At 41.7% G+C, this 25052-nt stretch overlaps 1 protein-coding gene across 1 annotated transcript; it reads left to right on the top strand.

The window, feature by feature from the left end:
* The first annotated feature begins 327 nt into the window (after positions 1 to 327).
* dusp10 (dual specificity phosphatase 10) lies at positions 328 to 11127 on the top strand. The gene is made up of 4 exons (XM_083898976.1): positions 328 to 494; positions 1504 to 2369; positions 8289 to 8657; positions 9572 to 11127. The coding sequence occupies exons 2-4, from the start codon at positions 1550 to 1552 to the stop codon at positions 9835 to 9837; spliced, it is 1455 nt and encodes a 484-aa protein (XP_083755102.1). The 5' UTR covers positions 328 to 494; positions 1504 to 1549; the 3' UTR covers positions 9838 to 11127.
* The last annotated feature ends 13925 nt before the right edge of the window (positions 11128 to 25052 follow it).

The raw sequence follows: 25052 nt of genomic DNA, 5'->3' as shown, positions 1-25052 counted from the left end.
TGTGTTCTTTTTACGAGCAGCACGTGAAGGCACCGTGGCTTCTTCCTCGAGCCTCCCGGGGACACTCGTGATTGGCTGACAGTGACATCATCCTCCTCCCTGTATGTGGGACTGACGGCGGCTTAGGCCCCTCCCCCTTTCTCCTCCCCCTTCCATCCACAGAGCGGAGGGCAAGGCGGCTCGGTGAGGCCACGCCCACCGCGGGGGCGTGGCCAGACCTTTACTGTACCGTAAACGGCGCAGATGTAATATTAATGAAGTCTCGCATTGGCTCAGAGCGGCGTCAATCCGCGCGTGGAGGCTGTGGCAGACGTTATTTCTGCGGGGGGAGCAGCGGGGTTAAAGTACTAAAAAAAAAAAAAAGAAAAGAGAAAATGCTGCCGATCCACAACACGGGGATGGACTGAATGGAGGCAGCGTTGTCCGCGAGCGAGAAGAGCGCGAGCATCAACAGTCGTTCATCCATCCACAGCGGCGCAGCGCGAGACTCTCCGGTAAGAGTTTGAGAGATTAAATATAATCCGAGGCACAAGTTGGTGTTGAAATGCACAGTCATAGACATTTCTATTATTAATGAAGAGGAATTTTAAACAGTGCTGCAACCGCTCTTATTCTTAACTGTAGCCCAATATTAGGATAAAAGTTAAACCGCTCGTTTTATTTATTTATTTTAAAAATTATTTCTCTCTATATATTTTTTTTTATTATTATATATGCTGGTTGTGGTGAATGTTTTTGCTGGATTTCCTCCAGTGCTCCAGCTCAGCTCGTCCTCAGAAGCCAGATCACACATTCTCGGCACGTTCTCATGCCGGTTTCTTCAATGAATTTTTTGGCCATGAATGATTTGTGCTGAGGCTGAACCTGCAGCTATGGCCGGGACAGGCAAAAAAATAATAAATAAATATATATATATAAATAAAAGAGAAGAGAAGCTCGGCGGGTGTCTTTTTTTACGTAATGTACGATGACATGCTTTTTTTTCTTATTAAACAAACGCTCAGGCTGCAGATCAAAAGCAAAATGCCACCCCATTTATTTCTTCTTCTTCTTCTTTCTTTTTTTTTCATGTACTCAGACTTTTCCATCAGAGGAGAGAGAGAGAGAGAGACCAAACTGCGGCGTGGCTGATGCAGTATTTTATTTCCTCACTCTCTCTCTCTTTCTCTCTGCAAAGCTTTGGATCACAGAGTCCAGGGTTTGGAGTGAATAAAACCTAACATCACACATCACACACACACACACATGTACAGCACAGAGCTGGAGGCTTGTTCACATCAAACACAGCAACACAGATTAGACTGTGGATTATTATTATTATTATTATTATCATCAGTGACCAGTTTGTCACAAGTCCTCTCATAACTTGGGTGTTGCCCTGCAGGTGTTGACACTGCTAACATCCAGCTCCAGCAGCCGTTTTCTTATCTGCACGTTGATCAAACACACAGTAGATCAACGCCGTGTTCACTCGTCTTTCTTGTCGTCCCCGCCTTTTTCCAGAGCGGCTTGTCGAGTTCTCCATAGTCGTCCAGCCCTCGGCCTCCCCATGCCTCCATCTCCTCTCGACGACAGAATTGTGGTGGCGCTGCCAAGGCCGATCCGACCTCAGGAACTCCAACTGCGCCTGGACACCGGCTACCTGGACTCCATCGCCAGCAGCAGCGAGTGCAGCAGCAGCGAGTGCAGCAGCAGCAGCGAGTGCGGCGAGACGGTCATCAGCACCACCGTGGTGACGATCCGAGCGACGGCCAATCTTGTGACGTATATGCCCTCATCCAAGGGCTCCACGCGCTCATTGTCGTGTGGATGCAGCAGTGCCAGCTGCTGCTCTGTGACTACCTATGAGAAGGACAGCCAGAGCCTCAGCCACAGCCCGGTGAGCGCCAGCAGCCCCAACCTCAGCTATGCCGCGCCACCCACGCCGATGGTCGGCAACCACGAGGCGCGAAGCACCCCCAGCCTCACCTCGGCGACCCCGAAGGCCATGTCCGCCGTGAGGGTCATCCACGCCAACGAGCTGGCCAAGCGCATGACCTGCTGCCCCATGGGGCACCCCATAGGGCCGGTGCCGGTCATCATCGACTGTCGGCCCTTCATGGAGTACAACAAGAGGCACATCCGCGGCGCCGTGCACATCAACTGCTCCGACAAGATCAGCCGGCGGCGGCTGCAGCAGGGCAAGATCACCGTGCTGGACCTCATCTCGTGCCGCGAGGGCAAGGACTCCTACAGGGGCATCTTCTCCAAAGAGATAGTGGTTTACGACGAGAACACGGCCGACCCCAACCGGCTCACCTCGTCCCAGCCGCTGCACGTGGTCCTGGAGTCGCTGAGGAGGGAGGGCAAGGACCCCATCATCCTCAAAGGTAAGGGTTGATGACGAGTTTTGTTGAGGAACATTTGTTTTATCATCTGAAAACAGGCTCCGCCAAGCACTACTATCAGACCTGACCGAGGGAGCTTTTGTGTGTATACAGCAGCAGCAGCAGCAGAGAAAAAGAGCTGAGTGATCAAGGTTTTCCGAGCAGTAGAATTCACCTCTCTTTGTGTTTTCAGTCGTACTCCAACCCGTTTGCCGCCGTCTCGCTTTACTAATGCAGTGTTGCTGTTGGCTCCTTCCGTCTTTGACATAAAACAAATCACTTCCTGTGTGCAGTGCAGGAATGTGGCGGGGCGACACCAGATCTAAACACAGAGAGAGAGACATGTGGCGCCAAAAAAGAACTCATTTAACAAAGGTTCAAATGTAACGCGCTTCTGTTGATATTGAAAAAAGTTCTGAAGCGACATTTTCACAGGCCTTTGTTGACTCTGGCAGGAGTGACTTCAGTGTAAGAAACGTGAAAACAATCGCGTGATTGAGCCGTTGCAGAGGTTGAAGTGGAAAACAAACTGATACTGTATGTAAAACAGTGTGGAAGCGAGAGCAGTGGTGCGAGTAAAAGCTTCTAAAGTTTCTAAACTTTGACCTTTACTTTGCTTCAACAAACCTTTGACACTGGTTACACTGCGTCTACATCAACACTCGTGCATAAACACACACACACTGACCACTTTGTTAGGCACACATGACACACAATGGTGTCCTTTGTGATCTTCTGCTGCTTCAGTTCAGAGATCTTCACACCCTGGTTGTAGTTGTTTGAGCTACTGTTGCCTCCAACCAGAGGCGCAGCTTGTGAACAGGCAAGGCAGGCAACTGCTTGGGGCCCCCGAGCTGATAAGGGGCCCCCGACACTCGGAGCCCGAGGGAAGTTTTTACTGAAATGTGCAATGACCAGCCGCCTCCCCGTCCCCCTTAAACAACAATGGGCGATTTGGGGGGCCCCACCTCATGTTAACCTGTGTGTGAAGTTATCGTTTCTGTTTTTTACTGTTTATATATGGTTTATATATATATATATATATGGTTTTTCCATGTTATTTCATTCATTTTGAAAAAAATATATATATTTTTTTAACTCATACATTTTTCATTGGTGTCAGATTATTTATAACATAATGGTGATGAGCACTGGTTGGAAGGAAGGGCCCCCTGGGAATTTTTGCTTAGGGCCCCTACAGACTCTAGAATCGCCTCTGCCTCCAACCACCAATCATCTCTCTCTCTTTGTTTTTGGAGCCCTATCTGTAAACCCTGGTAATGTTTGTGTGTGTTTGTGAAACATCCCAGTTGACCAGCATCTTCTGACACACTGACAACAGCCCATCTGGCACCAATTATGCCCCACATTTAAATTCATTTAAATCACCATTTGGTCAGTTTGAACTCGTACGGGTCATTTTGACCACGTGAAGCAGTGCCCGTGCGATCGGCCGATTAGATCTTTGCGTTCAATAGCGTACCTAATAAAGTGGCTGTTTAACGACCAGGTGTCTTTGTTTTGACACATTTGGCAGCGAGTATAAGGAGCTGGAGGAGCGAGCGTAGGAGGCTGGACTCCCAGTCACCGTCTCACCGTGAGATCACAGCACCTTGATCTCGTCGCTTTGATGGACGAGGCGAGGTCCGTCTGAAGCTCGCGTCAGTGGGAGGAACCAGACGTCCGCCCCATCTCTGTTAATAAAACATCAAATGACTTTTAATTTTCATTTGACTGCATGTGCTATGGTATAGTTCGTAAAAAAACCACAGCCCTAAGCACAACATTTGAGCCTCACTTGAATCATAATGATTTTTTTGCTACTAAACCTTTATGTCTCTCTATAATGTAATGGTGGTTAAATATTCACTTCCTTATAATAACTTAGGGTGTTTTAACAAGGGGGGAAGTTGGCAGAGATTGTTATTATCACGAGTAAGCACAGCGATAGTGATAATATCTCAAACATGTTGACATGAATGACGCTGAATAATTGACTCCATTATTTGCCGTTACCAGCAGGTCATGATTTATTGTAAATATGTTGGAGTGGAAACACGCGAGTTTCCGTTCAGGATCTGCAGCAGCAGCAGCAGCAGCAGCACGGAGCGGCGATACGTTATGTATGTAACCTGTCAGAACTGCCATAAACAACGTGTCAGCTGTGTCGCAGCCGGGTTTAGGGGTAAGAGTCGGGGAAAACGGCGGGTTTCTGTGGCGTGAGAGAGAGAGAGAGAGAGAGAGAGAGAGAGGGGGCCCAGCTAGGCAGAAGCAGTCATTTCAGAAGCAGGAACTGAGCCGCGGGCTTTGTGAAAGTGATAGAGACACACGCGATTCATGTTTTTTTTCTTTTTTCTTCTTTAGTCGAAAATAATGACAGACGGTCACACTCGACAGATTCTGTCTGACAGCGACATGCTGCTTCTGGAGCTTCTGTTATTCCCAGTTAACTGTGAAAAGATGGTGTTTTTTTTTTTCTGACTTGAAAACAAAGATGAGCCAAAACAGGAAGTGGTTTTTAAACAGTTAGTTCTTGATAAATGTTTAACAACAATAAACCGAGATGAATCAACTGTCAGTTTGTCAATATCTATCAACATACGGTACAAAAGTCACTACCTGCTAAAACTACACTATAATACACTACAACTACATGCTAAAACTACACTATAACATACTACAATACATGCTAAAACTACACTATAACACACTACAACTACACACTAAAACTACAACGACATGCTAGAACTACACTATAATACACTACAACTACATGCTAAAACTACACTAGAACTACATGCTAAAACTACACTATAATACACTACAACTACATGCTAAAATTACACTAGCACTACATGCTAAAACTACACTATAACACACTGGAACTACATGCTAAAACTACACTATAATACACTACAACTACATGCTAAAATTACACTCGAACATCATGCTAAAACTACACTAGAACTACATTAAATGTCTTGTTTTTGTCCACAAACCAAAATGATTCAGTTTTTATGATTTCTTTGTTATGTGGAGCAAAGAAACGAAGAAAATATTCACATTTAAGAAGCTGAAACACTCAGAAATCTCGTTTTTAGTTGACGATAGTTGATGATTAATTGTTTCATCTCTATTCAAAGGTGATATACACGCAGCAAAACCACAAAATAGATATCACAACAAAGTTTCCATTGCAGTCACTCGAATTTGCTTCCACCCTCTTTTCATCCATTAAAGGCAAAAAAAAGCCCCCATAAATAAATAAAAATATAATAATAGCCAGTCAGTGTTTGAGAGGTGTTTTGAATCAAATAATAATGTCCTATTTGCATTTTTCAGAGGTGTATACATAAAGTCATCATGAGTCATCGTCGGACTTTGCTCAGAAATGCGTAAACAGGAAGACGTCGATGCAAGAGTCTCATAGCAACTCACGTAAACATCGTGGTCAAATTAGCTTTATTATCACAATAAGGTCAACAGTCGGATTGCTGGTGCAGCGTGCAACAGTCACCGTCTCCATTCCATTACATCATGTGTTTATTTGTACAACAGAGAGCAGCTTTCGGTATTTCTGGAACCACGAATCATAAGCTTTGACATATTGACATAATATGAAGTGGATGTGGCTAAAAACAAATGTTATATGACACAGATAACCGGCAGAGAGTTGTTTGTTGTTCGTTTTTGTGGCAAAGACCTGCCTGCACTTCACACTTTCAACAAAACATGCACAATGTGACACTATGGAATCAAAAAATGACTAGTTGCATGGTTATTAAATGTCAAAAAGTTCCTTATTTCACAAAATGAACAGTTGTTCCTCAATCTGAGTTCATGTACATGTCACAACCAAAATGGTACCGTTTCTTTTTAGATGTTCTGCTCACCAAAAATAATAATATTACGTCGCTAAATATATATTATTGTACATGCAGTGAATATGTGGTTACCCATTTCCTGGTTTGGCTTCAGTTAAATGTGGCGCATCATCCACACTTAAGACTGTAATGGAAACTAAAAATAAAAGAGAAATATCATCATCACTGGAATGTCCCTCCATGTTTAGTACTTCCCTTTGGAGTATAATTATTACTACAAGCCCCTGCAGGCTGAGCCAGTATCACACCAGTTTATGGTCTGTGGTCATAGATGAACAGTTAGGTGATCTCCATGTGTCTGGTCACTGTGGGGGAATTTGTGTGATGACCTCACGTTCTGTGATGTCAACTTTTACCATGAAAGAGAAAGTGTGTGTGTTGTTACCTCTTTAGGACCTTTTTTGGCATAAACACTGACATGGTCAGGACCAGTCCACTAAAACCTGGTCCTAATGACTAGGAAAGCTAGTGTGATATAGTGTATTTTTTAGCATGTAGTTCTAGTGTAGTTTTAGCATGTAGTAGTAGTTTGTTATAGTGTAGTTTTAGCATGTGGTTCTAGTATAGTTTTAGCATGTAGTCGTAGTGTGTTATAGTGTAGTTTTAGCATGTAGTTGTGTGTTATAGTGTAGTTTTAGGATGTGGTTCTTGTGTAGTTTTAGCATGTAGAAGTAGTGTGTTATAGTGTAGTTTTAGCATGGAGTTGTAGTGTGTTATAGTGTAGTTTTAGCATGTGGTTCTAGTGTAGTTTTAGCATGTAGTAGTAGTGTGTTATAGTGTAGTTTTAGCATGGAGTTGTAGTGTGTTATAGTGTAGTTTTAGCATGTAGTTCCAGTGTGTAGTTGTAGTGTGTTACAGTGTAGTTTTAGCATGTGGTTCTACTGTAGTATTAGCATGTAGTTCCAGTGTGTTATAATGTAGTAGCATGTAGTGCTAGTGTAGTTTTAGCATGTAGTTCTTGTGAGTTCTAGAGTAGTTTTAGCATGTAGTTCCATTGCGTTATATTGTAGTTTGAGCATGTAGTTATTGTGTGTTCTAGAGTAGTTTAAGCATGTAGTTCCAGTGTGTTCTAGAGTAGTTTAAGCATGTAGTTCTAGTGTGTTCTAGAGTAGTTTTAGCATGTAGTTCCAGTGTGTTCTAGAGTAGTTTAAGCATGTAGTTCTAGTGTGTTCTAGAGTAGTTTTAGCATGTAGTTCCAGTGTGTTCTAGAGTAGTTTAAGCATGTAGTTCTAGTGTGTTCTAGAGTAGTTTTAGCATGTAGTTCCAGTGTGATATAGTGTAGCTTTAGCATGAGGTTTCAGTGTGTTATAGTGTAGTTTAAGCAGGTAGTTCTTAAGGAAATTTAATGGAGTAAAAGTATTTGTACTTTGTTATATCACAACACTGTTAGTCACTACCTGGTTATGGTGAAGGATAAAAATAAGGGTTTGTTTAGGCTGCCTAAATGAATAGAAATCACCGAAATGTGTTAAGAAGAATATATTCACAAACGTGTGTTTGTGTGTGTGTGTGTGTGAGAGAGATGGTGTAACACTTTCCACCCCCCCCACACACACAACTGAAGGGAAACTTTGGCTGATGGCATCACTGGCAACAGGTGCAAAGCAGTTATTTGGGGAAGTGCAGAAGTCCAGTGAGGAGAGATTAAACATTTATTACATCCATTTACCTGCAGCGTAACAAGGGGGGATATTTCTCTCATGTTATTTCACGGGTGGAAAGTGTCCTTACAGTTGACCTGGATAAGATGTGTATGCAACATTTAGCTCGACTTAGCCGTAATGCGTGTCGTGTTGTAGACACAAGCTCAAGTGAGTGTATTCTAAGCCGCCGTTGGGAATTGAACTCTAAACCCCTGACATTACTAGTTTCACGCTTCAGGAGGCCAATTTGCATTTTATAGCAAGGTCATGGTTTAGAAAGGAAACATTAAACAATGTTCTACAGGTTAATTGTTTAAATTTGAAGGGGTTATATGTAACATACGTACAATTGCGATGACATGATGACCTTACACGCTCTTGCGTTGTGTTCACAGGAGGCCTAGGCAGCTTCAGGCAGAGCCACGAGAACCTGTGCGAGCACTCGCTGCACCTCCACGAGGGCCTGGACATGGGCGCGGCCTCCGGCCTGACGGGGGCGCTACCTCACTCGCTGCCCTCCACCCCGGACATCGAGAACGCGGAGCTGACGCCGATCCTGCCCTTCCTCTACCTGGGGAACGAGCACGACGCTCAGGACGCCAACCTGCTGCAGCGCCTGAGCATCGGCTACGTCCTCAACGTGACCACGCACCTGCCGCTCTACCACTATGACACGGGCCTCTTCATCTACAAGCGCCTCCCTGCCACCGACAGCAACAAGCAGAACCTGCGACAGTACTTCGAGGAGGCGTTTGAATTCATCGGTATGGAAACCTGTGACGTTAAACCTGTGATGTCCAACATTTATTGTTTCTGAGGAAAGATAATGAGAGAAAAATAGAAATAATTGTTTGCACTACAGCGTTATGTTTTATACATTTTTGTTCGGGAACCACTGAAGAAGAATTATCATATTGTGACACTTCATCATCATTTTAAAAAGGAACTGTGTCAGTCTTTACTCTTTTACATCCCCTGAATCCACCCTGAGTTATCTTTTGAACAAACACTGAATCTGTGGAGACTGAAGTTTTTGAGACAAAGACAGTGTTCTGTAAAAAGAACAACTCTTGTACATAGTTCTGTCCTTTTTTAGTGCTATAGCAACTGTATAGTTCTAGTGTGTTACAGTGTAGTTTTAGCATGTAGTTCCAGTGTGTTATAGTATACTTTTAGCATGCAGTTCTAGTGTAGTTTTAGCATGTAGTTTTAGCATGTAGTTCCAGTGTGTCATAGTGTAGTTTTAGCATGTAGTTCTAGTGTAGTTTTAGCATGTAGTTCCAGTGTGTCATAGTGTAGTTTTAGCATGTCGCCTGCTTTGTAACTGTAACTTCCACCCTGACTGTAGAGTATAAAAAGGAAATTTTGTCAATTGTTGACATTTAAAGTCATATGAGGCTAAGTGTATGTTTGATAACTAATAAATAGGGTTAGTATGGAAGCATATAATGATCTAATGGACATGATCTGTTCATACACACATCGTCCCTTTAAAACAAGCAGTATTTACTGTAGTGCAGTGATGGTTCTTGAGTATTATTGATATAAAAAAAAGAAGTTGAACTGCAGTGCTTTTATCAAACAATCAATCTTCATTTTTCTTTGTTTATGTAGGAACTTGAACTTCCCTGTCGATGACATTTGCCTTTAATGATTTGTCTTTGGTTCCTCTTTGCAGAGGAAGCACATCAAGCAGGTATGGGCCTCCTGATCCACTGCCAGGCCGGCGTGTCCCGTTCCGCCACCATCGTCATCGCCTACCTGATGAAGCACACCTGGATGACAATGACGGACGCCTACAAGTTTGTCAAAACCAGGAGGCCCATCATCTCCCCCAACCTCAACTTCATGGGACAGCTGTTGGAGTTCGAGGAGGACCTGAACAACGGAATAACACCGCGAATCCTCACGCCAAAGTTAATCGGTGTGGAGACTGTTGTGTAAAACTAAGCCCCGCCCCTCTCTTCTGAATTGTACTGTTGTTTTTCCAAGAGAGACCAGCTTGGTTTTTTTTGCAGCATGAGAGAGAGAGAGAAAGACGCCGTGTTCTTCTCGAAAAATCTCCTCATGCTCATCTTGGACTCTCTGGAGTTTGCCAAAGCTGTGGGTCAGTGGTGATGAAAAATGCCAAAAATCCCTGCTGTTTGGACCTGGCCGACGTTCCGGGGAAGAGAAGACGAGTTAGAGAGGCGGAGAGAGAGAGAGGAAGGGGAGGAAGCGGTCAGTGGGATAGATTTCCATTTGTGATCGCAGAGGCGGAGCGAATACTTAGGGAGAAGAAAATCAGTTTGGGAAACATATACTCTGTGCTTAAGGGTCATTACTGAAGAAAAGAAACTCCGACTAAAGCTCACACTGTGGCACAGTTTTTGTTTGGCGACTCAGGCAGGGTTGGCCACAGCAGTGCCTGAGAAGAAAAAAAAGAAGAAGACATGTTTGGTGTGTTAATGTTGTTGTTCTATTTTTATACAGGGGTTTATGGGGGTGACCATGACGAGCCCGTTGGCGGCTCACTGTGCAATAATTTCAGAACGGAATGCAACCGAGACCTTGATCTTATGTGTATATATGGGTAATGATTACAAAAAAACGTTTCCAGCGCTTTGCTGAAACGTCATTCTCGATGTGTTTTGTTTGTAATTACTTTTGTCAGTCCAACCACAATTTCATGTTCATGTGTTTTCTTTTTTTTTTTTTTTGCCCATTCCCCACAGAAGCATTTGTTATAAGTGTCTGCAGAGCCATGTAGCCATGTGTGTTTTTTATGCATGGCTGGGAAAAAAAAACAAAAAAGACTTTATACAGTGAATATTATAAAACAGGGCTACTGGTGATGTTTGATGGAACAGGGGCACGAATTTCACTGCCTGCTTCTGCCTCCTGTGTTCTATTCTTATTGTTTGTTTTTTTGCTCCACTTCATACTAAAGCCACCTTTGTTGTCATGTAATGTTTTAGGGCGGGGGGGTCGGGGGTCAAAGTTTCTCTTTCTGTGCAAGCTTGTACACTACTGTTCAAAAGTTTGGGGTCACCTATACAATTTTTCCATTAAAAGTCACACTTTTATTCATGCAAAATGAATAAAAATGTAGGTTTTCAAGGGTTTTCTAATCATCCAATAGCCTTCTAACGCGATTAGCAAACACAATGTGCCATTAGAACAGAACATTAGGAAATGGGCCTCTATACACCTATGTACATATTCCATTAAAAATGCATTTGGATTTCTGATTCATTTAATGTTATATTGATTGAAAAAAAAGTGTTTTTCCTTAAAAAATAAGGAAATTTCTAAGTGACCCCAAACTTTTGAACGGGAGTGTACATTTTTCTGATGTTGAATACACACGACATCTTAAGTTTGAAGGCTCTAATATACTACCGCGCACGTGTCACATATCGTGGACCCCGCTATACTCGCGCGTCAGGGTCCCGTAGTAGCCCTGCTTCACCATCGGGTGGCGGTGCAAGTCTGTACGCAAGGGAATAGGGCGCATTCCTACCAAAGAAGAAGAGAACGATGCTACAGCAAAAGTATAGCGGGAAGTACAGTATACCAGGGCCTTGATTCCGCGCATAGTTTACGCGAACTTTCTGCTCGAATTGGTGGTCAAAAGAGAGACAACAAAATATGACGGTATTAAGAATAAGATTTACGCACGCGTGGAAGGCTAGGCTGAGTTTGAATATGAAAGGAGAGAATATGAAGTGTCTACGCAGATGCACAACGTGCAAACTCTGACCCCAACCATTCCCGTCTATTGTAGCTGCATGCTCTTTTTTGTTGTTGCCATTATGCTGCATTTTCAACTATGATTTAGTTCATTCTCACGTAGCAGAGTAGACGTACTACGACGGAGTATTAGAGCCAAACTGAAGAATTTATTTGGTCACATCTGCCTTCTATTGATTTAATAATAATAATACATTAGATAATGATAAAAAAAAGAATGACGAGTTTATTCTATTACAACTTTATCCTTGAAAATTAAGACTTTATCCTCGTAAAATTCCGACTTTATTCTCGTAAAATTTCGACTTTATTCTCGTAAAATTCCGACTTCATTCTCGTAAAATTCTGACTTTATTCTCGTACAATTCCGACTTTATTCATGTAAAATTATGAATATTCTCGTAAAAATTAAAATGAATTAAAAAATATTCTTGTAAAATTGCAACTTTATTCTCGGTAAATTACAACTTTATGCTCATAATATTACAACTTTATTCTTGTAAAATTATGAGTATTCTTGTAAAGTTATGACTTTATTCTTGTAAAAATTACAACTTTATTCTCGTAAAATTATGACTATTCTCGAAAAATTACGACTTTATTCTTGTAAAATTTTGACTATTCTCGTAAAATTAGGACTTTATTCTTGTAAAATGATGAGTATTCCTGTAAAGTTATGACTTTATTGTAGTAAAAATTAGAACTTTGTCATAATATTACGACTTTATCCCCATAATATTATGACTTTATTTTTGTAATATTCCAACTTTAATCTTGCAAAATTACAACTTTATTCACGTGAAATTACAACTTTATTCTCAATATATTATGACTTTTTTTTTATTCTCGAAAGATTCAATCTGTTTTTCCCTCATCAGTTTGGCCCTATCACTCCGTCGTAAGGAACACACAAACACACATCAAAATAACAAAACACACACCTCCTCCTCGCGTGGGTCACAGTTTAGTTTGAGCGACACGGCCCTTTGTTTTCTCCGTCACGCCCGTCACTGACACTGAGCTACAGTAATGCGAGCTCTTCTCTATAAGAGCCGTGGTCACGTGCAGTTCCAGTGCCTCTATCAATGCCTTAATTCATGTGACACCAGTGCGGGCCTGAGCCTGTGAGGAGGAACCGCCGATCACGCCGAGGTCGAAAGACAAAAGCTGTGTGTAACATAAACCATGATTTTCACCATATCCTGATATAATTGTACGTGCATTTTTGTTGGTCGCTGAAAAATCCTTACGTGAATTGTAAATCAGCGTAAGCAAAGAAAAAGTATATGCACACATAAAAAGTTCATCCTGTAGCATTGGATTACACACATTTTCACACATTCAATCATTGATTTTTGAATTACTCGTGAAAAGAATCAAACTTTATACTTATTTATAAAAAAAAGGGGGGGGGGGACATTTTTAAGTACCCAGGTGGGATGCATGTGTTTTAAAGCGTAGTTTACTCGTCTTTTCAACTACCTGAATACAGCGGAGCACACAGGAACACCTCGGCCACGCTTTAGCCTCGTGTTGTCTGAGAGCCTCAAGCGTCCCCCAAATCTTTCTCTTTGAACTAAGAATAGTTTGTCGTTGTGCCCAAAATTCACTTTGACTGGATTCACCCCAGAGGGGCTGATTAAGATTTTCCGGAGATGTAAAAGATGCGAGTGGTCCTTTGATTCAAGTTTTTAAACGTGACAGTTTCAAAAGATGACATTTAGCAGCTTCCTCACAAACGACAGTTCCTGTTCTCTTTGTTTCTGTTGGGCTCTCGTCGTCTGTTTGCATTAGAATAAAAGGCGTAAAAACCAAGCACAGGTATATACATATTTAAAAAATCCATCAGTTTCTTTCCTAATTTCAGCGCTGAACCCAAAGTGACACACGGTTACACTCACAACACAGACATTCAAACAATAAGCTTCAAAAAAAAACAATGTGAAAAGAAACCATCAGCTATGCAAAGAACAAAACTGAACAGGTTGTTATTTTTAACCGGACGGTCATTAAATCACAAGTCGATGACTTCATCGCGGTGACGTGCCCTCACTTGTTATTTCTGTTGCGGCTGTCATTGGCGTCGACTGGTGCTCCACAATATATATGAAACAACAGAAAAAGTAAAGGGTATATACTGTAATCATTTACCTTTGTAGCTTGTGCTTTTGTTTTCAGTGACCGTTTTAGAAAAGAAAGAGTGCTTTTCATCTGAGCCAGTGTTATATATACAGACAAATATATATATAAAAAAACAGACGTATCTTTATCGTCCGCAGCGGCACACGATGGCTTTTTCTACGTAACAATAACCTGTTTGACTGAACAATGTAACGTGTCGTCGTGCCGTACGTCGGATAAAAAGAAGAAGCATGCTGTGTGTGTGTGTGTGTGTGTGTGGGGAAAAACACACTCTCGCAGAGTCACAACGGTGCTGTCCATCCCTTTTCCGTCGACGTTCCCCCCCCCCCCCACCACCCACCCTTTTATTTAGAAAAATAAAACAACACACACACACACGCGGTCCTGTATTAGGACGTTTGACGTGCACTCTTTCACGAGCAAGACTTGTTTCAGAGTCTCTCTCTTCCTCGGAGGCTTTTTTTCGCTCTACAAATCTCTCTCTTCAACAGTCAAGTATATACAGTATATAAATATATATCTATTTTCTTTGTATACATATATTCATTACTATTTTTGCACTGACCTACGGACAGATGGATTTATTTTTTCCACAAAAAGGGTGCTATTATAACGGAGGCCTTCTCCCACACACACCTTTTTTTTTTTTTGCATGACTTTGCTCAGAAGTCCTCGACTGGTCTGTCATCTCTCTCCTACTCTTCTTCTCCTACTACTCCTTACAAACTATTGCAAATTGAAGCACTGTAATTTTGTAATCCCTAACTTGTGAGCTTTGAAATAAACAGGGGAGGCTTCAAGTTTGTCCTGGCGTCCTGCTCCTTTTTTTTTTGCTTTTTTAGCCACTTAAAGAATAAAAGGGAAATGTGTTTCTCGTTTGTTTCAGTGTTCTGACATTCGGTGAAAAATATTTAGATGTACAAAAAAAAATGGCCCAGATGTTTTTTTTTTTTATGTTGTAAGTAAGTGTTTAAAGCTGAAAAACGATTATCACTCAACTATAAAGTTGCCCTCAGCTCTGCGGGACCTTTAATCGTCTTTCAGGCTAATTGTTGTTTGGTGTTTTTCACCCCTAGCTTAAAACTTCACTCACTTCTTTCACTGAGGTCGTTTCTAGCGGCTGTTTTCAATAAAGACAAAGGTTCCAGCGCAGCATCAAAACGGTAAAAAATTAAAAAGTAAGCGACTATTTGGTAACTCTGGGTTGTCCAAAGTCTGGCACGCGAGCTAATCACGGCCCTAGGTCAGATTTTGTACGGCCCACAGCTTCGGTTTGGACAGTATTTGGATGGTATTGCGCTTTGAAACCAGTCCGTAACAGACAGATACAAGCATTCTCCTCCTGTTATGTTCTACTATTTGACTCCAGATGTGAAAGAAAGGCTGATTTCTTTATTTTTTTCCACTCCAGTGCCAATTCACATTATCAAATCTGATGACATTTCAGAGGTGATACTGGTCTACAACAGGGGGCCACATGTGGCTCTGGAGCCCCCTCTGCAGTGGCTCTGTTGTGGAAATTCTCTGCTGCTGGTGAAGAATGAAATAGAGAAATTCTGCCGGCCGACAAGTTTTTATTTTCGTTGCAAAGAAAAAGGTCAATCTTCATAGGAGTGATCCCAGCTGGAGAAAGACCCAGAGCAAAGTGAGCCCTCCACATTTATACCTGAGCAACTCCCCTTTTGCATTCCTCCAAAAGACAAAGAGTCTGCCTTTCCAGGCTGTGTTTTCACATCTCTTTGTCTACAGTAGGTATCGGGGAGCCGACTCCCTGCGGATGCTGCAGGAAGGTGTCAGTTCAATACACTATGCACAAAGGACCTGGTATTCTGTGTTCGGCAGGTATAGGGTGATGGGCAGTTGTCGCTCTTGTAGATTTTGTGTGTCGCGTCCAACGTCTACGTCAAAGGCGAGATTAAAAGACCATTAAAAGTCAATCCTGACACTTAAATTAAGTATTTGTAGTATAAGGAGAACTCATTTGGAGTCCTGTCCCATCTTTGGATCCACAAACTTATGCCAAGCAGGTTTTCTCAAGCATGAACAGTATACAATACAAATTTAACTTTAACTTTTATTAATTTTCCACAAACAATGGAAAGACGAGGTCTACATAATCCTATCTTGTATTTCAAAGTCGTTTTTTTCTCCAGTTTATAAAAGTTTGGGTATAAAAAGCAATGAAATGTCAACCGTTTTCTTTTTGTGATCCTTAAATGTCATAAATGCAACAACATACAGTATACAGTATATTATCTTAATTTTATGGGTCAAATAGGTTTTGCGGCTCCAGATTACATTTATTTGAGTAAAGAGGGGACAAAAAAGGACTTATTTCATAGTAAACTGGTCCACAATCAACACTCTTGCAGAGAACTTTCACACATATCAGACTGGTGAATTTAGCAGAAACCGCTAAATACAAAAAACAAGAGTAAACATGGTGATAATGCTGGACTTCCCAGTGATTGTTTAGTCTGTAAAGAAAATAATTACTAAGAAAGGCTTTGCACAATTCCTCAAAGGTCATCGTTACAAATTGTTTGTTTTGTCTGATGAAAATACTCAACTGTTAATGACATAAAACGGGAGAGAGCAGCTGGAGAAAAGCCAAATGAGGCACTAGTTTGACAGCAAAATAACACCAGTCATGTCATTTGGTTAGTATCCCTGCTTCAGCTATAAAGGAGGTAGGACAATATGTGTTAAACCTGAGGGATAAACAGGAAAAGGAAACTTCCCTCGTGACCAAGGGCTCAGGGAAACTCCAGCGCCTGATTATCGGGATCAATAACAACAAAAACAAGCCTCTGCGACGTGTATTTTAAGAGACAAGACGCTTGACATTTGAGAATGCAGCGGCGTACACGGCCAGAGTTGTGAATTATCTTTGCTCCCCTCCATTGAACCATGTGTCACATAGCTGCAGGAGTTATGGGTTTATATTTACTCCAACTTTGCAGACGTCTACCTCCTCACGGCAAAGCAGGGAGGCGGTAGGAGGAGGGAGGAGATGTGTGTGTGTGTTGGCCCGGGGGTCAAGATCTCTCCATAGGAACAAGGCCCAGAAATAGTCTTTTAGCGTTGTTTCTAATTACGAGTGATGAGTGCCCTGCCTCATTAATCCCTTCCTATCAGCACCGGAGCAGGCGGGGAGCACCAGAATAGCCGTGATCTTTGTGCCTGCCGCACGCCGGCAAACCTTGCATGGACGTAATAGGCAAAGCAGCACTGATAGAGGAGGTGGTGGGGGGGGAACTACCTTTTCAACACACACACACACATATGCACAAACAGGTACACGCACACTGTGACGAGGAGGCGGTGAAAGAAAGCAGAGGATCTGTGAGTTTGCAGAACTGCTGCACTGGATAACATCAACATCGCACGACAGCCTATACCTTCTATAGCAACACTTCTTCTTCTTCCAACTCGTGGATGAAATAACACAACGTTAGCACAGACAATGCAAAAAGGATGTAGGTTAATGGGAGGGAAAATTAGACAAGCACGAGTACGGACGAGCTAAGCTGATTATGCCACTCGTGTGATGGGGAATTTCATCGCTATTTCGGGGTCTTTGAGTTTCTTCGTGTAGGCCCGAGCTTTTCATGACGTGACACCGCTCAAAGCCCTTGGGGTTTAGGGTCAATAAATCTGTCCGGAGGAAAATGATTTAATGGAATGAAACGCATGATATTTTTACATAAATAAATGTGATGTAAAATAGGTCAGGGGGGTGAGTTGCACTACTTTCTTATCGGGACATATTTTGTTCACAGCGTACATCACATAATCCTGACTGTGATGGATGAGGGGTCACAATATATTAGATGTCCAGCCTCGTATCTTCACATTTGGCCAGTAGAAGTTGTGATATACTGAGGTTTGGAGAGTTCCAGAACTTTAGAACGTCAGAATGTAGAATCTCTTTTGGATGATGAATGCGTCAGAGGTCAGTGTATCTCACCATGTGTTTGTGAATAACGGCCTGTGTGACGTTTTTCAGCCGAAGTTAGTTTCAATTACACCACGTGTTGTGATGTTTTAAAGGGACAGTTCAAGTTCTTGCGAAGTGGGGGTGGATGCGGTATTGACATGCTACTGATACTGACCGTGCAAATATAGATCTGCTCATTTTTAGAACATGTTTACAGCTTTTTCTCTCAGTTAAATGCAGTGTTGTGAGGTAAAGGAGTACAAATATTTTGTTAAAAACATGTGAGAGTGCTGGTGAGGGCAACGGTATCCGAAAACTGGAAGTCCGCTAAAAGTTCTATTCTTGGCTCCACAGTGCAGCACAGAGTTCTACACAAACTCCAAGCCTCAGAGGATTTATCTGTCCAGTGGATACATGTTATACATGACGGCAATGATCAGCAAATGATCACTTTTCCAAATGCTAACTGCTGTTAGCTCCCAGTAGCCTCTGTGGCTGATGTAATTTCCTGTACCTTAAGTTTCGTTTAACTTTTTTTTTTTTAAGGTGGACCTTTAAGGTGGACCTAAAGGGATACTACTAAACCGTACTAAAAAGTGACTTTAAATTCTACCATAGTAATTTTCTGGTAAGATACTTGTACTTTTACTCGAGCATCCCTTTAAGGTACTTTATACAAGACTGGTTAGCTAGCTTTCTAGCCATCTTGTCAAAGTTTGGAAAAGCTCCATAAAGGAACATTTTTTAAAAGGGCAGGAACACTGACTACAGCCCCATGTTAAAACCTTAATGCCAGCACACGGGCTGTGAGCCAGACTTCACTGTTCAACATCAGTGCACGGCCTCACTGATTCTCCTGCAGCTGAGTCGGAGCAAATCCAGGCAGCCAGGGTCCAACATTTTCTGGAAAGCCATCAGAGAAAAGCGGACTGTGTTCAAGCAGAGCATTAGTCTCCGCGGATTTGAAAATAAAATGATCACATACAGTAGTCATGCTTGAGCGTCCACATTTGGTCACACTGTGTGACACAGTCATGGTGTATTAGTCTGGATGAGTTCATCCGCAAACTGTAAATTGCACAGAACGTCAGCTCTTGGTCTGCGAGTGTGAATTATCGGAGCGCTGGGCTCGAGAAAACAAGCAGAGCAGCGAGGGGTGACGCCAGATAAAGGGAGAAAGAGCAGAAGAGATCGAGGCCCATTTCACAGAGGAGATCACAGGCGTAACACTGGGCCACCGCCGCGACGTTTCTGCAAATAAGCAGGTGCAAATAAATATTCACATACAGAAGAGCGAGGAAGGACGAGGAAGGACGAGGAGCTCAAAGGAAAGGAGGAAAAAAAAACTTCTTATTCTGCAAGATCTAAGTGATATCAGCTGATGATGACATAAACAAACTCATGCAGAGTGGAGATAAGAAAGAAACGCTTTCATGTGAAAAAGCTGAGTCAGTCTGCGAGTCGCTAATGGCGCACAACGGACTTTTGAATTGTCACATCTCATTACACATAATCCACACACTGACAGGTCAGTGGTCATGACTGTACACAGTGTATGTAAAAAAAAATACAGTTTTGCTGGATTTGTTTAAAGGTGCCATATGTAAGAATGTGGCCAAAAACGGTTACTACACTCAAATTCAAAATACCGAGGTCTTTTAGGTTTCGTTTTCTCCGCCATTGTAGCTCAGACGTAACTGGCAACCTGTGGTTGCTTGGCAGCTGTGAGTCTACTGACTACAATGATTGGTAGACAGTGGTAGGTGGCGCCACATGCCAAAACATTATTTCAAAACATAAACATGATTTGCGGTCCGCAAAAGATTTTGTTTGCTAGTAAATTTACTTTACAAGTTAGCAAATATTTACTTTACAAGCTAGCAAAAATTCAGCTTACCAGCTAGCAAAAATTTACTTTACAAGCTAGCAAAAATTCAGCTTACAAGCTAGCAAAAATTTACTTTACAAGCTAGAAAAAAATTCAGCTTACAAGATATTTGTAGAGGTTCTTTGGAAATGATTGGTATAATATATTGGCTGTACTGTTGTTGGTGAGTTCAATATGTTATATGAACATTATTCCTCAGTCTCTGTGACATATTAGGAGGATTTTATGGCCATTACATAATGCATCTTTAACCCTTAATTAAGAATATACAGAATAGCCACCAGGGGGCGAATCTGCTGGCTGCAAAAAGATTAAAGAACAGATTTTTTTGTAGTGAAGGATATGAGATGACTCCCGTCGAGGAGAATCAAATCTTCTGCCGAGAATCCATGCAGGCAGGGACGGTACTTTATTTTGAAGGACACACAATGCGGCCAATGAAATAGGATCATACCATTATGTAAAAAGGAGGAAGGGGCTCTACGAATTAGGCTACAATAGAAGGTTCTCAGACTCAGTGAAGAGCCGTTTGGGAGCCGAGCCAAAAGAACCAAATCTTTGAAAAGAGCTGAACTTCCCATCACTACTTTATAATGAAAGTCTACGGGGAAAATCAGCCTAATCCTCACTCGGTTGACGACACCAAACCCAATGTTGCACCATCTACATGAGCAGCTGCTGCTGTGCCCTGGATTGGGATTCATTAGGGCGGCCACCCGAGAGTCATTCAATCGGACAACACATCATAATTACCTCCCCCTATATTTATTTGCAGTCACTGTCACGGCTCTAATTTGCCATGTGATGATACAGTGAGGGTACGCCGTATTAATAGAAACTTGAGAGAGCAGATCCTAAAAGTAGACGCATACGGACATCAAATTAACAACAGCATGCCAGCATCCTAAGGTCAGACGCGCAAACAAACATCCATCCACTCCGAAAATACACTTAGACACGACCGATATAGAGCAAGTGCAAGAATCTGACGAGTTATTTATCAGCCGATGATCTAATCGGTGCTTTTATGATGACATTTTCACAGTAGACGATTAAAAAATAACACTAGGACATTGAGTTTATGTTCTAATGTTTAAATGAATAGACGTGAAGTGTGTCTGAAATGGGTTTTTAGGATAAACTGGTACAGAGAAAATCAATGAAGCCAGAAAAATTATTGGACAGAGACGGCTATTTTAGGATTTACTGTACTCCCAAGTTTATTTATTTATTTATTTAAAAAAAGGCAATCCAAATTTACCAGGATTCTACTACTCCATCCACTATTTTAGCTGCTACCATATGGCCGACAAGAACTGCTAAAAAAAAAGAAGCTGGGACACATTTTGAAACCTAATTAAAAATGTTCAACCAGCGCAAATGCATGTTTTTCATCCGAATCTGAATCATACTTTTCTTTTTAAAGCCGTACTGTAGCGCAGAGGCCCACAACCACCGCACCACGGACCAATATGGTACTTTCATTTTTTTTTTTGCTTAAGCTAGCAAAAATTCAGCTTACAAGCTAGCAAAAATTTACTTTACAAGCTAGCAAACATTCACTTTACAAGACAGCAAAAATTAAGCTTACAAGCTGGCAAAAATTTTCTTTACAAGCTAGCAAAAATTCAGCTTACAAGCTAGCATCAATTCAGCTTTGTTAGAAAAACAAAGATATTTGGAGAGGTTCTTTGGAAAGGAAAAAAGGCCCAAGGAGGAGACGAAATAAAAATTAGAGCCTTAGACTTCCAAGAAAAAGAAAGCTTCATTTAATATACAATATCAGGATTCCTACTTAAAATACGGGTTTAACGCTAACGGTGATTCTGACACACCAAGCCCGCTATACATGATATGTGGCTACAGGCTAGCAAATGAGGCTATAACACGTGACGTTACAGCTCTGCACAGCTGTGACATACTTTTTTAAAAAATAAAAGGAAAATGTGTTTCGCTTTTGCATTGATAAAATCACGATTGTACAACACAAAGAGCGCACGCCCCGAAATGTAAAGCGACAGCAGTGAATTTGCGAGGCCGAGCGGGTTCTTATTTCTCCGTCTGCCAATCTCGTCTTTCTTCTGCTTCAGATGACTTCTTTTAATTGCTTGACCTCGTTTTTCCTTCTTCTTCTTCTTCTTCTTCATCCTTATAAATCAAACATGTATGTACACAGTGCAGGAGCAGTGGTTCGGGGCTGCTCACACCATCAGTCTTTACTGTGTGCGTCTCATCACCAGATCACAAATATTACAGATTACAATATTTTAAGACAACGATCACACTCGTGTCTGTAGCCACCCACGTCAAGAATTTCCCGATCTGTATTTATGCCGCGTGGGGGGGGAACAGCAAGTCACGCAACTTCTACATAAATATTTTAGAAACACAAACTGATGCCGAAGGCTTTTTCTGTGCTTTATATAAACACGCTGCCAAAGATTAAAAAACTCAAATCCAGAAAGTGGAGTTACGAGCTCTTTCCTTTACAGTAAATTCAGACATTTGGCTGTTTCTCCCTCGTGCTGTCGACAGCTTCCTGTTCTGCTACGGCTCACGTAAACGAAGCTGGGGTTTGAACTGAAAAACCGACAGTCTGTGATTTCTCTGCTGCAGGTATCTGCTCCTCCTCAGTAAAGAGAAAGCAACCCCTTGTTCTCCTTCCTCCTCATCTTTCCATGTGCTCTTTTTTTTTGTTAAACTCTGGGAAACCCCCCCCACCACAGTCTTCATCACACATTTAACCCCCCCCACCCCCTTATTATACTGCACTGTGGGGGGTCTGGCAAACCAAAACAATAATCTAGACCCCATTTTAGTGGAGCACTTATCTTCCAAGTGCTCGCACAAGAAGTCAAAACCACACTTTGTTCTGAAAAATGGTGACGGATGATCGAGGGCTTACATCATTGTAGTCATTAAAACTTCAATTTAATTACACGAGGAATAGGCCTGAAAAAATGTGTTTATTTACTGCGATCTATATACAGTATGGAACACTTTTATTGTGAAAATTGTGTAAATCAGGGGTGTCAAACCCATTTTCACTAAGGGCCACATCAGCATAATGGTTACCCTCAAAGGGCCAGATGTGACCGTCATACAGAATAAATGTAACTAAATGTAACCAAAGATAACGTAAAATAAAAGTAACTACTCTGTAACATATTGATAAATAACTTTCTGTATTTATTACTTATTCAATTTCACTCGTCGCATGATGCATATACAATGATACACTGTGATCTAGTGGCGGTGCCGTCACTTTGCAGGTAACGCAATCGCCATGCATTGTGGGAAATGTAGTTTATGGTCAACGCAGACGTCTTAAAGCAGCATAGCCCTATTTTAACACAGATTTTTAATACCAATTAATCACTCGCGGGCCACATAAAATGACGTGGCGGGCCACATCTGGCCCCCGGGCCTCGAGTTTGACACGTGGTGTAAAGTATCGCAATATCACAATGGAATATTTGTTTTGAGCTCATATAGACAGTATGACGGTGTATTAGAGCCACACTTGGAGAAAAAGAACAAGATTAGTTTGGAAATTTCGGTAATAAATTTGGAATATCATGTCAGAATTCTGCTTTTTCCCCCAAAAGTTGGACTTTTTTCCACATGAGCGGACGTCTCCTGACCAGACTAGTCGTCCAGCATCCCGCCTGACTCTGAAACCCCTGTGTCATATATGTGAATTTCACAAAACTATTCTTATTTTGGTCAGTCGGAACAACCAGACAACTAACCGTAAATCTCATCTTCCGTAAAACTGAGAAGGAACTACAATTCAGGTTACAGTTCAAGTTCAACAATCTAAATATTAATAGAGCCTGACCTTTCAGTCAGCAATCCATGAGTGTGTACATGTGTGGACACACGTGTACATGTACTGTACGACACGCGTGACCGATATCCCGTAACGACTCGGTCGTAGTAGCTCGGCTCGTCCTCGTGTCTGTGAGCTACAGTAAGGTGTGAAGTGTCATGGAGGTTTCATACTGTAACCAAATAGGTCCATCAATTACCGCCGTTTCCTGTGTGTCTTTGCAAACAACAGCTGCAGAGTTGAATAAAATACCCTCGAGCTAAAATGTCATGAAAGTAGTCGCCTCTTGTTGTGTGCGACACAAACGCGTGTACAAACTGGCAAAGCTTTTGTTGTTGTTGTGACTGAGATAACCTCTGTTTTCAGAGTGACACACTGTATAAGGTGATGGAAGCAGGCTGACGCAGTTCTATGTTGCTGCAGGCTTCAGGTTTTTTTTTTGGTTGTTGAACAAGAGGTACTTTTTTTTTTTTTTTTTTTTTTCCATGGTAACTGGAACCTCATTCAATACGCCGTCCTTGAACAGATATGAAAACAACGATCTTCTCTCAGATTGAGTCACTGGTTCACACTTGTTATGTGTTATTCGTCTGCTTCTGTGGAAACAAAGCATGAAAAATAAAGACTGAGAATCAACACAGCGACGGAGGAGAGGACAAAGAATTGTGGTGGTCGCTGGACTCTACACAAGAGAACAGAAACACACAAGAAAAGAAATAGAAAATAACGGTGAGTATTCACCTGTCCTCCACATCATTCACATGTCCTCACCATTCACTTGTCATCCACATCATTCATTTGTCATCATTCTCATGTCATCATCATCATTCACCCGTTTTCATTATTCACCTGTCCTCCACATCATTCCCATGTCATCATCATCATTCACATCATTCACCCATCCTCTACATCATTTATTGTCATCATTCCCATGTCATCATCATTCACCCGTCCTCCACATCATTCACTTTTCATCCACATATCATGATCATTCACCTGTCCTCCACATCATTCACTTGTCATCATTCCCATGTCATCATCATTCACCTGTACACATTATTCACTTGTTATCATTCCCAGTCATCATCATTCACCTGTCCTCCACATCATTCACTTTTCATCCACATCTTTCACATGTCACCATCATTCACCTGTCCTACACATCATTCACTTTTCATTCACATAATTCACGTCATCATCATTCACCTGTCCTTAATCACCTGTCCCCCACATCAATCACATGTCCTCCTCATTCAACTGTCCTTAATCACCTGTCCTCCACATCATTCACATGTCCTCCTCATTCACCTCTCCTTAATCACCTGTCCTCCACATCATTCACATGTCCTCCTCATTCACCTGTCCTTATTCACCTGTCCTCCACATCTTTCACTGACAAATTTTCCAGTACGCTATTTTTTCCATTTACTTTTAAATTCAGGCCAACACTTTTTTTTTTAACTCAGTTACAGATGTGATTTAAAACAGTGAAATACAGAACCTCCAAAAAACATATGTAATTAAAAGTAAAATTACATATTTTAAACAATAGTACACAAAAAAACCTACTCAATTACTTTAAGGCAAGTAAACGTAAGTCATTACTTTCCACCTCTAAATACGAT

This window comes from Microchirus variegatus (assembly GCF_963457635.1).
Source record: "Microchirus variegatus genome assembly, chromosome: 12".
NCBI classification, from domain to species: domain Eukaryota; kingdom Metazoa; phylum Chordata; class Actinopteri; order Pleuronectiformes; family Soleidae; genus Microchirus; species Microchirus variegatus.
Note: the sequence above shows the minus strand (reverse complement) of the source record. Positions and strands in the feature narration are given on the sequence as shown.

Coding starts and splice junctions, on each gene's coding strand:
- dusp10 (XM_083898976.1), top strand. CDS start 1,550: ATGCCTCCATCTCCTCTCGACGACAGAATTGTGGTGGCGCTGCCAAGG. Junction 2,370..8,288: donor GGACCCCATCATCCTCAAAG/GTAAGGGTTGAT, acceptor TTGTGTTCACAG/GAGGCCTAGGCAGCTTCAGG. Junction 8,658..9,571: donor GGAGGCGTTTGAATTCATCG/GTATGGAAACCT, acceptor TCCTCTTTGCAG/AGGAAGCACATCAAGCAGGT.